General features: G+C 33.6%; 2 protein-coding genes across 4 annotated transcripts; both read left to right on the top strand.

The window, feature by feature from the left end:
• The first annotated feature begins 1142 nt into the window (after positions 1 to 1142).
• On the top strand, positions 1143 to 3836 carry LOC133667846 (uncharacterized). 3 transcript variants are annotated; one of them, XM_062087526.1, is made up of 4 exons: positions 1143 to 1310; positions 1407 to 1460; positions 1549 to 1605; positions 3417 to 3632. In XM_062087526.1, exons 1-4 carry the CDS (start codon positions 1222 to 1224, stop codon positions 3439 to 3441), a joined length of 225 nt encoding a protein of 74 aa, XP_061943510.1. In that variant the 5' UTR covers positions 1143 to 1221; the 3' UTR covers positions 3442 to 3632. The 3 variants fall into 3 exon arrangements, with proteins under 3 accessions (XP_061943510.1, XP_061943509.1, XP_061943508.1); XM_062087525.1 differs by having other exon boundaries at positions 1144 to 1310; positions 1549 to 1600; positions 3417 to 3836; XM_062087524.1 differs by having other exon boundaries at positions 1150 to 1310; positions 1549 to 1600; positions 3404 to 3836.
• Positions 3837 to 4609: 773 nt separating this feature from the next.
• Positions 4610 to 15188, top strand: LOC133668795 (uncharacterized). The gene is made up of 7 exons (XM_062088801.1): positions 4610 to 5128; positions 7994 to 8046; positions 8426 to 8518; positions 8606 to 8829; positions 9772 to 9838; positions 13876 to 13986; positions 15013 to 15188. Exons 1-7 carry the CDS (start codon positions 4708 to 4710, stop codon positions 15034 to 15036), a joined length of 993 nt encoding a protein of 330 aa, XP_061944785.1. The 5' UTR covers positions 4610 to 4707; the 3' UTR covers positions 15037 to 15188.
• Positions 15189 to 15428: the final 240 nt, after the last annotated feature.

The raw sequence follows: 15428 nt of genomic DNA, 5'->3' as shown, positions 1-15428 counted from the left end.
GAAAACTTAACTTTAATATGGATTCGACAGGAAAGGCAAATGAACACAGAATTCATGTATAATAGTGGATGGCTTTATAGGCTACTATGGTTGCTGATGGGCTATTGGCTAGCATTGTTTTGGTGGTGAGTCTGTGGGTGTTTGATGTTGTGCTGGTTCAAGTTGAGTTTGCGGTGAGGTGGTCAGGCTGACAAGGGAGTAACGATGGCATGGACGGGCTAATTTGGTTGCGTGAGAGTGGTTCCGAGGCATGCTTTGGTGGTTGATATGGAGGGATTCATGGTGTTTGTCGTCGTGTCTAGGCTACGTCATTTTAGTGAAGGTGAGATCAGATTAGTGGTAGTGGGATATGAGAAGAGACTGGTTCAGCTTACCGTCAAATTTTAAAATAGGTTAAGTGGGGTTAAAAATATATTTTTACTTTTGTAAATATATTAAAATAATATATATTTTTTATATTTTTAAAATTATTTTTATATCAACATATTAAAATAATTTAAAAATATAAAAAAAATTTAAACTTTTTAAAAATATAATTTTAACCCGTTTCCAAATACTATTTTAGTTATGTGAGAGAGGGGATTTGGGTGCTAGTGTGGTTTGTTTAGGAAGCTGGTTGGGTTGTGATAATAAGATTATGGTGAATACTTAATATAAAGAATCTTTAGTCATTAAATAAAAAATAATAACAATCTTATAAATAATCAGATTGTTCTAGGAAAGATGTAAAATATTATGTGTGTTATAAGGTTCATGATATAAATTGTAATTTTTTAAATTATTACAAGTAAAAATTAAATCAAACTACAAGATGATTTTCGTAAATATTTATAAATAAAAATTTTCCCGATGCTTAAAATAAGTTCTTTTGAGTATAAATAGTGAGGGTATACTTCACATATCTTCAAGACATCCAAACTATATTTTTGTAATTGAATTTTAAACAGGTAAAATAGAAAAAAATTGATTGAATATGACCACACAAAAATTGTATCAATTTATTTATTTATATGTTGAAGAAAAAGGAAAATGTAAAAAAAAACTGGTTGGGCTAATTTGAGTTTGAAGATTGAACAATTTTTCTATAGACAATGGTAAAGCCCAGTTACATGATCTTTTGGGTTAAAAGCCTTGATCACAAAACTTCGATCTTTGCCATCTTTTGCCATAGATAAACATAGCAGCCATACATTCCATGCTCTAGAGAGAGCGGGGGAGGAGATGGAGTCAGCAAGCAACAAAATCCGCATTGCTACTTTGCCAAAACGACATTCACATCGCCTCTTATTTGATCGCCGTTACGGTTGGGTGTAACTCTCTCCCTCTCTCTCTGTAAATACGTGTAGAGTAAATATTCAAAACAATAAAGAATAATTGTTACTGAATTCTGCTGTGTGGTGTGGCAGATTCGATGAATGGAAAGACCCATCAGAGGAAGCTTTATCCGGAGGCAGAGGAATGTAAGTACACTCCTGCTACCTGTACTTCTCATGGGCTTTTGTTATTTTTTTTGTAATTCTTTTTATTTGAATTCATCTATAAAAACAGGTTTTGCATACTGCCTCTAGCTAAAGCTTTCTTGACGACAGCATCACAGTCGGTATAGTTAATTTCCTTTCTTTTCCCTTGTGTTCATTCCTTCTTTTTAATCCTCCTTTGAATTTGTCTTTTTTTTTGTTATTATTTTTGTTTATGCTTATTTACTTCTCCTTTTTGAATTTCGAATTTATGTATCTGAATTATGGATGGGTTGAGATTTTTTTTAGTTTGTTTCTCTCTGACTACCGAAAAATTATGGGCTGTTTTCCATTGATGGGATTACATGTATGTTTAATTTTTATCATGTAAATCATTTTGTACAGCTTCACAGTCTGCATGTTAGCTTTTTCTTTCTGCTAATCTTACTTCATTGAATTATTCTTTTTAATCCTCCTTTTGCATTTGTAGTTTGTTTCTATGTGATTAATTCTATTTATCTTTTGAGTATTTAAATTCCTTTTCATTCTTTGTTTAATCCTTTTCAATTTCTTGACTGTTCATACGTCATTTGGAGGTTTCTATTGGTTGGATCATAATTTTGGTGATTGGATTATGCCTGTAAATAGTTGTGGGAAAACATATTGCAAATTTTAACTAATTGCAGAGTAAGATATTTTTCTTTCGGGTTGATAAGTGTTGGTGGATTATATTATGAGCTTGGGTACTTTTAAGCTTAATGAACCTCTTTAAGGATGTTTTTAGAGATTAACTTTTTTAATGAAAGCAAAATCTATTCAACATACCGTCACATAAGGTGCTTGGTTGTTGCACCAACAGAAATTGGCATCAATCTTTGCTGCTTGATGCTGAGTGAATTTGCACAATAGTAGAAAAAAAGCTCAAGTAAGATGCCCCACTATTCTCACCTGAAACACTTGAGGCCAGATGTTCACCTGCCCTTAGTATATCTGCTTCAAAACTAGCGAAAATGGGAAATCAGGGATAACTGCAACACAAAGGGAAGACATTTTACGTCTCTCTTTCGAAAAAATGTCTCTCATGTGTCTTTCATAAAAATGTCTCGCCATTTCAATTTATTTGCTATGTTAAAAAGTCAAGGATACCTCTTGAATTTTTCATTGAATTTAAAAGAGTAATTGAGCAAATTAAAAAAAAAAGGTGTTTCTAGCCTAGGATTGTGAAAGAAATGATTCCCAGCGTTATGGTAGAGGCCAGAGCTCAGGCATATTTGGAGATTAAAAAAGAGCAAGGGTATGCAAAACTATACATCTTATAATCATGCTCCCTTTCTCATTTCCTCCCTCGTCAGCTTCAGGTTATGACAGTGGAGCAAAAAGATTTTCCTGGTGATTACTGGTTAGGGCTTAACATAAGCTGTCTCGTTAGTGCTAACCATGCTTCCTTCACTAGATAAATAATTATTTAGTTTGCTAATTGCCAAATTAGTGAGTGGAACACTGATGCTTCCTCTGGGATTTTAACACTTCTATCATGTATTGCAAAATGTGCCCTTTGCACATTCCAGTTACTTTGCTGTTCAAAAGAACATGAAACTAAAGTTGAGATGTTTTCTGATCATTATGCATTGACATGCTTTATCTGAAGTTCCCATGGATTGCATTCCTAGAGAAGACCTGAGCTTACTGGTGGGTATATTTCCTGTACACAGCTAACGGACTTTCATCTCCTTTTTGGCTACCATATGACTGCATGGGTGCTTAGTCTTCATTTTGCCCCTCACTTCTAATTGATCTTTGATATCCTTATTTTTAACTTACCCCTGATGAATTATGTCCACTGTTGCCATATTTTGAACTTTTTCTTTTTCCCCTTCATTGGTGCTATCAAGTAACTAAACCATTGTAAGTTGTCTTACTCGTTTCTTGTTTCTACTTTCTAACAGATTGACCACGCAGCAAACTTTGCCGTCAAAGTTTTTGACAGTCCAGATCTTCTCTCCCCTCAAGCATTGCAGACCAGTCTCAGCAATCAGCTAAACAAATTCAAGTCTTCCATAAAAAAAGCAGAATTCAATCGTTTTGCTCTTGAAGAACATTCATTGCAAGCCCCCATTTCCCCTCCACGTCTGTTATTTGAAAATAAAAAATCTCAGATCGATTGAAGTGTGTAAATTTCTCCCCGTGTGTTTTCTTGTTTACTCTTCCGTATTGCTTCAGACCTATTCATGAAACCTTGTGCTTAGAAACATTCACATTAGCTGTGTAAACATTTATTGCTGCTCTTATTTGTTCATCAGCCATTTGTTGTGTATCATGAAATCATATTGTTTAGAAACATTCACATTAGCTGATTTCTTATTGACGATCTTTATTATAGTTGGCCGAGATCTTTTAGTGAGATATAATTGCATGTTATTGCCCTAATAATTCTAAAATAGAGATGACAATTGTAATCCTCTATATAGTATGAAGAGTTTTCTATTCTTATATAGTCGAATGGGGAGGCAAATAATTTATTTTTAGTATTCTATTTACATATATATATATATATATATATATATTCTACATTAAAAATTATTTATTCTTTTCATAAATAAAAGAAAAATTACTGCCCATTGAATTGGAAATTATAGAAAACGTGGCACAATAGAATGCCACAGAGCACAGAACACCTATGAATCAAGAGGTAGCAAAAATCTTATCTAACCCAACAGCCACACCCTGACCGCCAAAATTTGCAACCAAGGCCACAAAAAAATTCATAGATTCACCAATCAGTGATCGCCATACTGCCTATATGATATATATATATATATATATTTTTATTTTTAATATTATTATATTAAAACAAATCAATTTGATTTTTTTTCAATAAAAACATATTTAAATATAAATAAAAGTACAAATGCCAAACATGTATTATTACACGATATTTTTTTTTAATGAAATGATGTTAATTTTTTTTAAAATCATTCTTTACTTTTAAAAATTCATTAAAATTAATTAATTAGGTTATGAATTTACCATTTAATTTATTTAAAATTAACCAAGTCAATATCTAAACGATAAAAAAAAATCTAACTCAAACCAGCAAATCAACCCATTAAACCAAACCATGATAACTATGTCAATTAATAAACATCTCAAAACAAACATTTTTCCCTAGCTTACTTTACATGGCCAGCTCTCCACTGCCTAAACAAGAACCACTGTCTTATATTATCCTACACCACACCCCCTGCTTAAAATGCGCACCCTCCTCAACTCAAGGCCGCTAACACCATTACCACCATGTCTCGCTTCAAATTTCAACTCTTCTCCATTTCGCTCTCTGTTTCACTACAGCCTTAGAACCAACAAGAGATTTCATTTCTTATCTCCTTGTTCTTCCTTAAAACAAAAAAAGAAACAACAGCAGACACTTAGAAAGACCAATGCCCCACAAAGTGTAAGGTGGTTCTTGAACACAAAAGGTGATGATAGTGATGATAAGGTTAAAGGAGATGGTAGTGAAGCTGAAGAGGGGTTGGAAGGAGACACTGCATTTAAAGGTACTCTTTTGGCCGGAGTCTTGTTGGTTGGTGTTGTTGGTGGGTTTGGTGCTGTTGGGTATATCTACAAGGACCAGATCAATGCTTTCTTGAACCAGTTTTCTGGGTTCATTGAAGGTATTTTCTCTTTTGTGAATTTGGGTTCTTAGTTTCACTTAGTTGCCTTTGAATTTTGTTAACTAGTGATAGAAATTCTGTATATTTAGGTGTTATTTTTAATAATTCAATGACCCATTTGAAATTTTAGGAGAAAGCTGGTTTCTTCAACCAGGAGTTTTTTGGATTCTCGATGAATTGTTTGCAATTGCAATGAGTTTCAGCTACAAAGTTATTACCATAATGTTGAGTGATTTTTGAAAGCTCGGTGAAGGTGTGTTATAGTAGCTTTAAATTAGAGTAACGAGTTGGGATTGCTGAGAGTTTTGTGTGGATGGGAATTTCTTTTTTATTTCTTAGAATTCAATTTCAGGCATGTGGATCAACAGTTTCTGCGTTGAAGTTTACAATGGTGTTTTTCAGTTTCAAGTTATTATCTTTGCATGGAACTAACTTCTTCCGAGCTGTGAATTTGTTTGAGCTTGTAATTTTAGTTAAACATCTTTGGTTTGATGTTCAAAATGTCTTTTGATAAACCTCCAGCTGTCAGAGTGCTTTTTTTTTTTGGTAAATATCTTTTACAGTAAAGTTGCTTAAGAGTATGTGACAAGAGGGTTGTGGAGGCTTTAAATTTATGAAGAAACTAACTGTGTAAAGAGACTTGATGGTTTAGAATGTCAAAAGTTTGCCATACCCGTGTTAAGAAAAAAGAGATTTTAAATCATCAATTGAAACGAGAGTGAAAAGAGACTTCGAATGAGAAATTATTTAGAAGTCTTCAAATGAAAAATGACTTTGAAATTATTTAGCAGAATTCTAGAGAACTGTTCCAGGATAAGGTTGGTGTTTGACATCTTCAAGCTGTAGTTCACCAAGGACTTCCAAAAACATTGAGCTGAATTGAATGTGATTTGAAGCCCTTTTGAGCTGATATTTGTTTTGTTTGTTTCTCTTCTTTCTTAGAGTTAAAAAAAACACTGGGTTAAAGTGCTCCATGGTGGAGACTATTAACTCATGCTCTCCTTTTGGCTGGTTCGAAAATGGCAAAGGATTACTTAGCCTTTCTTGGAGTCATCAGAAAACAGGATATTATTAAGGATGATCTTATAGGTCTACTATAGGAGCTTTAGCAAATGATGTTCCAGAGAGGAGCATGAATTTACTTTCACCGCCTTGGGTCCTAAAAAAAAAAAATTTTCTTTTTTGAATGTGAAGATGCTTTCTTTCTTGAACATGAATAGCCACACCTTGACTGCAAAAAATTTGCAACCAAAGCCACTAGGAAAAAGAAAAAAACACAATCCTAGATTGACAAATCACCATAGATCTGAGAGGGTAATGGGGGATTTCTAACGTCCAAAATGGAAGATAAGAGTGGGATTATGTGGTGAATTGAGAAACTAATTGTAAGCTTAAGACAAAGGGGCCTGACCTTGGTAAATTGGTGGCTAGCAACGTCATGTTGGTAGGGAAATGGCTAGTATGATTACTTCAAAACCATGTTTTATTTGGCTTGAGGTGATTTGAAGCTTGTGAAGTTAGAGTAAAACAATTGGGATGCTAAGGTTGGAGTTAAATTCACAAACTTGATGAAATCTCGGGTTCATTCTTTCTAGGAAAGTGAAGTCTGTCATGGAAAACCATGCCACTGTATTTAATGCAAGAGCATTTGGATGGAGCAAAATAGAGAGTTTTTTCCCACATCATCACAGTAGCAAAAAATATTTCCCAAACTAGCACAAGTGAGAAAATATTTCTCAATCTAGCATAGTCAGGGCAGTCGCGCATGTATTACATGCATGGCCTATTGATACGTGCATGTACTACATGCGCACCCATGTAGTTGTGCATGTAGTACATGTGCGACCAACAAAAATTAAACATAGGCCTCAAATAGGCAATGAGTTGTCTAATTTTGTAAGCATATTATTCTTTCTTTGTGGCATGTCATATAAGTGTGACCAACAAAATCCCATTTCAAAAGCCACCTTCTGTACCAAGTTATCATTTTAACGGCCAATGCCTAGGTTGAGGTTAAGCTACTCATCCAAGAAACCCATTACTCGCCTCACATGCCATTGATAGTGGAAATATTTAATATTATCAAAACATTTTGGATCATCTATATCCTTTTCTATCTCGTCATCCTAAAAAGGTTTGTATACCACTTCGACAACAATCTGTCCACATGGTTTCTCATTTTGAACATCATGTGGATCCATATTTTTTAGCACATCAAGAGTCACAACCTTTTGCTTATCTAGTGTTAGATCTTTCAATGGAATGACATTCATACTCATCTTGTCTTGTTTTCCAACCTAAGGAAAACAACTCTTCAACCATTAAATATTTCCACCATTAATGCCATGTAAGGCGTGTGGTGGATTTCTCCTTGGATGAGTAACTTAATTAAAATGATGACTTGGTACAAAAGATGGCTTTTGAAATGGGACCCAAAAATGATGGGGAGAAGGGATAGTGTGCTTCCAAAATTAAACAATTTAATGTCATTTTGAGGACCATGTTTAATTTTTTTTTTGTCGCGCATGTACTAAATATGTGTATATAGGTCGCGCATGTAGTACATGCAAAACTGCCTTGGCTATGCTAGATTAGGAAATATTTTCCCAACTGTGCTAGTTTGGGAAACGTTTTTTTTTGCTATTGTGCTAATGTGGGAAAAAACTTGCAAAATAGAGATTTTTTTAGATATTTGCTCACAGGACCTTTGCTTTGAGTAGTTTCCGCTCTAATCCAAATGAAAGGGTTTAGTTCTGCCAGCCTCTTGCTGTTTATATTTTAAGAGAGATAAAGAATGCAGGCTTTTGGTTAATATATTTTAATTAACGCACTATTTGGAGTCTCATACGGTTCTTTTGTGGACAGGTTATGGACCTGCTGGATATGCTTTATTTGTAGCGGTTTATGCAGGATTGGAAGTATGCATTCTATCCTCTTCCTTGACCATAGTACTAGATGTCTCGTCTTTAATATATTTTACTTCAAAGATTTATACAGAATCCTTTTCTCATGGCATGTGAAAGAGATCTCGCTTCTTTGGCCCTTCTATTAAGGAAAAGTCTACTATGGTGGGATTATAACTGAATAATTGTTCAAGTGTGCACACACCCACATGTATTAATAAAAAAAGAAGAAGAAGATATAAGTAGCACTATATATCTTTGTGAGCACATGATAATATTCAATTTATGGGTCTATGTTTTCTGAATCCTACATCCTCATGATTGTTTTGTCCAACAATAGATCAATAATAGTTATTATTTACTGAAACTGATATGAAGTACCATCCTCTGCTAGATCCTTGCAATTCCAGCGATTCCATTAACCATGTCAGCAGGTCTTCTTTTTGGCTCTCTTATTGGCACCATTATTGTCTCTATAAGTGGAACGGTAAGCCTGCTTGTTTTTATTACAAATTTATGAGTAAAAATGACCTTGTGTCTGAAAGCTATAGCTGATAATCTTTTATATTTTCAGGCTGCTGCAAGCATTGCTTTTCTGATAGCTAGATATTTTGCTCGAGAGCGTATTCTTAAACTGGTTGAAGGAAATAAAAAATTTCTTGCAATTGACAAAGCGATTGGGGAAAATGGCTTCAAAGTTGTCACCCTTCTACGTTTGAGTCCCTTGCTTCCATTTTCTCTCGGGAATTATTTGTATGGATTGACATCTGTTAAGTTCATCCCCTATGTCTTGGGAAGGTTTGCATGTTTCCATCTTCTAGAATACTTGCTTTTAAAGTTGATTTTCTGCATTATGAGAGTTGTTATCTGGTGGCCAATTAATTGTTTCAACTAGCCTGAAGGTTGATTGCCATTTATTTGTATTTTGTTACCTGCTTTCTTTTAAAATGAACAGTGACCCCTCCGTGGTTCATGTGTTTTGCTTAAAATTTGTGGTGGTGTAATTGTGTTTTCTATTGAGTAGTACTAGGAAGGCTGGAATGGCATCATGCTATGTCTGGGTTGTTCTTCTTTGCCCTGATGGTAGCTTGATTCCAGTTTTGAACAGTATTCTTATTGACAAAGCATGCATTTTTTGCTGATATAGAATTCAAGATTTATGGTCATGTAGTATTTTTTTTTTTTCAATTGAAACATCTAATAGAATAACAATATTTTTGAAGTTGTAGTTATCTTCAACAAAATTGCTGAAGGTGTCTGAAATTTTTTCTTGGAGGCTATTATGTAAATGTGATGATTAACCTTGCATATTTCTCTTGCTTGAAATTTCAAAGTTTATTTATTTTTGCGAGAAAGTTTTGAAACTTATTCTTGGTTCTGCTGTGTCTTATAACATTCATAAAAACACATGTAATAATGGGAAAACTTTGCTAGAATGTATGCTACTATGTAATAGTAATCTTCAACATCATCAAGCTAGGGTTGTGAATTTTTTTATAAGGATTTTGATTAATTAGGGTTTCGTGCTTTGATACCAAGTTGTAAAACAAAAACACATGAGAGATTCAAACAGGAGTTTTAGATGTGAAAAGTACTGTCCTTTTGCTCTACACTGATATTATATTGGAAGAGTAAGTGTAAGATGTACATTAGATGAAATAAAAGTGCTGACAAACTTAGCTGCTTAATATTAATGTGATTGTGTCAACACTTTCTAATTGAGATTCAATTGCCATGCAGTTGGTTGGGGATGCTTCCAGGAACATGGGCTTATGTGAGTGCTGGTGCATTTGGCCGTGCAATCATTGTGAGTTTCTTCGTACTTCTTGGCTATACAGTGAATTCTATACATATTTGGGCAACATTTCTGAGCTTTAGTTTTTGTCTTTCAAATTGATACTTATTTTCTGCCACTGAAAGTGTAAATAAAAAGTTAGAACTGGTATAGGCTAATGATTATCTTATGGTTTTATCGTAGAGAAAATGAGCATGTGCTCTTAGTGGCGATGGCTGCCACTGACCATAGCATTAACAATTGAATGCTTTGGTACAATGGCATTGGCATAAGGATGGAGAAATCATATGTTCTGAGCATCTTTGAGGTCCTATAATCTTGACCAAGACAAGCTCGTCTCAAAATGGTTTATTGCATTATTTTATTAATGGTTAAAATTTTTAGGTTTTGAGGAGTTTAATAAAAGTCCAAGATAACTTTTAATCTGACCGTTTGGATTAAGTTGAAATTTTAATAGAAGATTATGAAGGCTCTGTTTCCTCTTGAGTCAAAATTTCATCATGATAAAAAATTAAGAAGGCATTCAAATAAGGCTTGAAATTACTTTGCAAGATTGTCTTTATTTTCCTTGTTGTATTTGGATTTTTTTTCTATTTAGATTAGGACTTGAAGTTAATTAGTGTTTTACTATTTATAAATCCTAATGTTAGATGAATTCTATTAATTAGGTGAGTTTTAATTATGAATCATTTCCTATAAAAGATTTTAGTTTTAATTAAAAACCTTTTCTCATAAAGGATTTTAAGACTAATATAAATAGGGATGTCTAGTTTATTTTGAGGAGAATGTTATTATTCATACTTTGAATAAAACACTAGAGAGTTTTCTCTAAATTTCTCTACAACTTACGTCTGTAACTTTAGGGCTTGAGAATCATAGCTTTAACCACGCTATACGCCCTGTCAATTGGTATCAAAATAGGCTGGCCTCTTTGATGGACGAAGATGGTAGCAACCCACTCCACGATGCAGGAGTGGAGGCCCTTTGAGGCGTTGTGCGAGCTCAAGAGCAGAAACTAGATCGTTTGGAGCCAATCATAACAAATCTAGCTCGGCTAACGAGTAACACAAACAAGGATTGTGAAAAGGAGGAATTTGCTTGGAGACTTACCTCGAGGCAAGCTAAACCCCAAACCTATTCCTCAATTTGATGAGATTCCATTCTATGATGAGAGATTTTGGAAGAAAAAATTTATTAAGTGGTTAGTAAAGTTGGAAGCTTACTTTTATTTCATCAAGGTTCCTTATCATCAAAAAGTAGGACTTGTCGTACACAAACTTTCTTGTGGTGCTAGAGAATGGTGGTTTGAATTTGTAGACTTTAGAGCTCGTATTGGTATGCCTTTAATATCATCTTGTTAAGATTTGAGACAATCATTAATTTTGGAGTTTATATAAGATGATTATGAATATATTTTATATTATGTAGATAAACAAATAAATTATTATTATTTTTCAACCTTCTTCAAGGAGGAAAAACATGGAGGAGTTTGGTGAAGCAAAACTTCGAAGTTATCTAATCATGTTGAAGATAACGTGATCAAAGAGGTTATTGACAACCAATTTCAGTCTTTTGACCTTAGTTGAAAAAGGTAGTGGTAAACAATGGTTTTTCATTCATGGATGAAATTTTTACAAAAAAAGACATGGTAATTTCTGACAATTCTCCTAAAAGTATTTTAAAAAATTATCTTGAAGTTTCTTTATATTCAAAGGTTGAAGTATTGGAATAGATGATGATGATGAGATCAAGCTTGAAGAAAAAGAATGTGTGAAGGAACTACAAGTGAACTTCATAAGAACAAAAAATATAACATTAAATATAGAGTTTTCTTTAGCATGCGCACATCATAAATTAAATTTTGAAGTTTACCGGGCAAGGACATGCTACTTCGCGAAAATGTTGGCTACAATTTGAAATATTTGTTCACTTAGAGTGGAAAAGCTCAATTCTTGGCATATAACTCATGGATGAGTTTTTCAGGAGTAGAGATGACTAACTTAGAGAAATTTCTTCCATATTCTTGGCATAATAATGTTTATTGTATTTTTCATTAATGGTTGAAAAATTTAGGTTTTGAAGAGTTTAATAAGAGTCCAAAATGCAGTTTGGTAAATCAAGCATAACTTTTAATTTGACTGTTGGATTGAGCTAAAATTTTGACTGTTGGAAAAGTTCAATTCTTGGCATATAACTCATGGATGAGTTTTTCAGAAGTAGAGATGACTAACTTGGAGAAATTTCTTCCATATTCTTGGCATAATAATGTTTATTGTATTTTTCATTAATGGTTAAAAAATTTAGGTTTTGAAGAGTTTAATAAGAGTCCAAGATGTAGTTTGGTAAATCAAGCATAACTTTTAATTTGACTGTTGGATCGAGCTAAAATTTTAACAAGAGATTCTGAAGGCTCGGTTTCCTATTAGGTAAAATTTCATGATGATCAGAAATCGAAAAGGCATTCAAATAAGGCTTGGAAGTTACCATGCAAGATTATTTTTATTTTCCTTCTTGTATTTGAATTCTTTTTATTATTATTTTATCTAGATTAGAACTTTAAGTTAAATTGTGTTTTACTATTTTAAAAATCCTAATGCTAGATGTTTATTAATTAGATAAGTTTTAATCAAGAATTTTTTTCTATAAAGAATTTTAGTTTTAATTAAGAATCATTTCTTATAAAGGATTTTACAACTAATATAAATAGGGGTATCTAGTTTATTTGAGGAGAACATTATTATTCAGAATTTTAATAAAACATTAGTGAGTTTTCTCTAAATTTCTCTATAGCTAACTATGTACCTTCAGGGCTTGAGAACCCTCACTTTAACCATGGTATATGTTGTGTCAATGCCAATTACAAAATCTCTCAAAAACAGCATGAATTTAATGTAAGCAAGTGGAAGCAGAAACTTTCAAGAAGTGAAAGGAAATGTGATGTAGAACAGAAAAGAGAAGGAAAATAGGGAAGAAGAAGAGATGAAGGTAGAGAGGGGGAAGCAAAAACAAGTAGCAGAGAGAAAGCGGCACAGAAAATACTTTTTATTTATCATCCAAACTGTTTGACAATAAAATAACTAGGTGCTTTGTATATAGGCACCTAAGAAACTGTAGAATTGAAAAGAACATAAAATGAGATATCAATGCATTTTCCTCCTAATATAAAAATAGTAAAAATCCCAAAGAGGGCATCAATCAAAATGTTCTATGTAACCATCAAAAAGGGGGGAAATAAAAGGAAAGAAAATGACGGGAGGCTAATGAGTTGCCTGTAATTTATTATAGTAGTATGTTGATGAAATTTGATTGTTAAATATTGTATGTTAGGTAGTTGGCGCATTTTTCAAAGCATTTGTAGTTCCATGTAGTGTATTTATATTTCTGTAGAGATTTATGATACTTGGTCATTTGCAAGAAACAAGGTTAATTATCTGAGAAATGAAGAATGACACAACTGGTAGGAGCCTTCTTGCCCCTTAAGGACTAATGGGAACAAGCTACAAGAACTGAGGAGAACATGATCAACTAGAGAACTGGTAATTTAGTTCCAAGAGCAGTATGTCTTCTCTTACTAGGATTACTACAATGATACAATAACAATAACAGATACATCCATATTAGTTCCAAAAAGACCTGATTTGCATCTTCTAATTGGATGCAATTCAGCCTCTACTGCTGATGGAAGTCATAGGTGAGGAAGTAAGGAATAAATTCCTGTCAGATGCTAACTGTGTTTGCTCATATATAATAATCTGTATATACAATATCTACACCGAGACAGGGTACAGCTTTTTTAATTGGTAATGATGGTTTGAGACATTATTATGGTCCTAGCTGGAAAGAAGCGTGGATATTTTGCAAAGTCCACTATCAAATATTAATCAGTCACTCTCATGCTTAAATTCAATACCACCTTAAATATGGTAAAAAATTTCCAGTTCTGGTCGCCAGCTTTGGCTTAAGAGTACATATTGTCAGCTTCCCTGTAAACAACCCCCACTGTTCTTTCTCTGCCTTTTTTTCTAAATGTTATCTGTGTAATGTTTCAGCAAGAGGAATCTGAGCTCGGATTAAGGGAAGGTAACGGTGGGCTTTGGACCCTTGGACTGGGATTATTGGTCACAGCTATTGCTGCAACTTATGTAACGCGGCTGGCTAAGGTAAGATATCATTAATTAGAACTTTGATGAAATATATTTCTACTCTTAAGCGATACTTTATTAGTAGAGGTAATGGTAATGAAGGTAGTGGCATTGTGTATTCTGGTGGCAAGTTAAATCTAGCTTACCAAATACATTTTCCTTGATGCTGGGCTGATGGTCCATGTCAAATGATTAACTGACTGAACAGTGGTAAATAGCATGGAATTCATGTAGTGAGTGGATCCAACAAACAATTGGCTGTGTGCACTCCTCATATGGGCCACACATTCGATGGTGGTTGAATCAGGTGTAATGCATTCCTTGCATGATTTTGAGTAGAGAAAACCCATTCTGAAGCCAAATTGGTTCAATATTTTCTCAAAATTTTTGAAACTCATGCCACCGAACTTAATCCTGCTCAGCCAAACATAATTATTATAATGGAAAAAAAAACAGATGGAGGTGTTATAGCAATGAAATGTATATAAAGTGCAAGTGACTTTTGCAATAATATCTCTTTAAATTAGATTACACACCAGTTATGAATGACAAGGGCAAAAGAATATGTTACTGAACTTGGAAGTTCAAATGTAAGAATAGATTAATGAAAGCATGACAAATTACAATGACCTATATCCATACAAATAATATATGGTATCGACTAGCAGATCAACTGGGATAAATTCTTACTTGCTGCAATTCAGGTTTGAATGGATTGCATAACTGAATCCAAAAAATTGCCATCCAGTCCACTCTCTAATTGTCTCTTCTTCTCCATTGCATTCTGTTGCTGCTGGTTGCATAACATGTTTGATGAATCATTCACTGCAAAAAAATGCTTTGTCAGTTCCTCCGTGGTGTGATTCTTGGATCTATGTAATATTCCAAAAGTCCTAGTGCATAGAATCTTAATGAGCTACTAGTACAATTTCTTGGAGTTTCGTTAAATTGGTATTTCTTTTCCGTTCTTTTCATGCCTAGTGTATTTGGTTACCATGTGTGTCTCTTACTTGTGTTGGATTTTCTTCTCTGTTTATGATGCAGGATGCTGTAAAGGATATGGAGTAGAAAGTAGAACACATGGAGTAGAAAAGCCCTTGCCAGTAGTGTAACACTGTAATTGAAACTGCAAGATGATTGGTGCATCACCATCTTGTTAATCCAAGTACATAATCTAAGCCAAGCTAATGAAATTGGACAGTTTTTTCATCGCTTCAAAATTCTTGTGGACGGATTCATTTTTCTTTTCCACCTAGACTCAAACCTTCCTACATGATATTTGTGACTGTACCAAAAAAGAGGTCTCCCTTTCGTGAGAATTATTATCATCATTAAAAAAAATATATTACTCTTTCTCTAGACATATTTTATTATGAACGAGAATACTGAATTTACCATTTTACTCTTAAAAAAAACTCTAAGCTAATAGTTGACGGTAAGCTGTCTTTTTGACATTTTTA

This window comes from Populus nigra, chromosome 11 (genome assembly GCF_951802175.1).
Source record: "Populus nigra chromosome 11, ddPopNigr1.1, whole genome shotgun sequence".
NCBI lineage: Eukaryota > Viridiplantae > Streptophyta > Magnoliopsida > Malpighiales > Salicaceae > Populus > Populus nigra.
The sequence above is the reverse complement of the archived record's forward strand: the minus strand, read 5'-3'. Positions and strand labels throughout refer to the sequence as shown.

Bases quoted from the DNA above. Each gene is read 5' to 3' on its own strand.
- LOC133667846 (XM_062087524.1), top strand. From the start codon at position 1,222: ATGGAGTCAGCAAGCAACAAAATCCGCATTGCTACTTTGCCAAAACGA. The intron at 1,311-1,406 runs GTAACTCTCTCC...GTGGTGTGGCAG, and splicing joins GATCGCCGTTACGGTTGGGT to ATTCGATGAATGGAAAGACC. The intron at 1,461-1,548 runs GTAAGTACACTC...CTATAAAAACAG, and splicing joins TTATCCGGAGGCAGAGGAAT to GTTTTGCATACTGCCTCTAG.
- LOC133668795 (XM_062088801.1), top strand. From the start codon at position 4,708: ATGCGCACCCTCCTCAACTCAAGGCCGCTAACACCATTACCACCATGT. The intron at 8,047-8,425 runs GTATGCATTCTA...ATCCTCTGCTAG, and splicing joins CGGTTTATGCAGGATTGGAA to ATCCTTGCAATTCCAGCGAT. The intron at 8,830-9,771 runs GTTTGCATGTTT...ATTGCCATGCAG, and splicing joins ATCCCCTATGTCTTGGGAAG to TTGGTTGGGGATGCTTCCAG.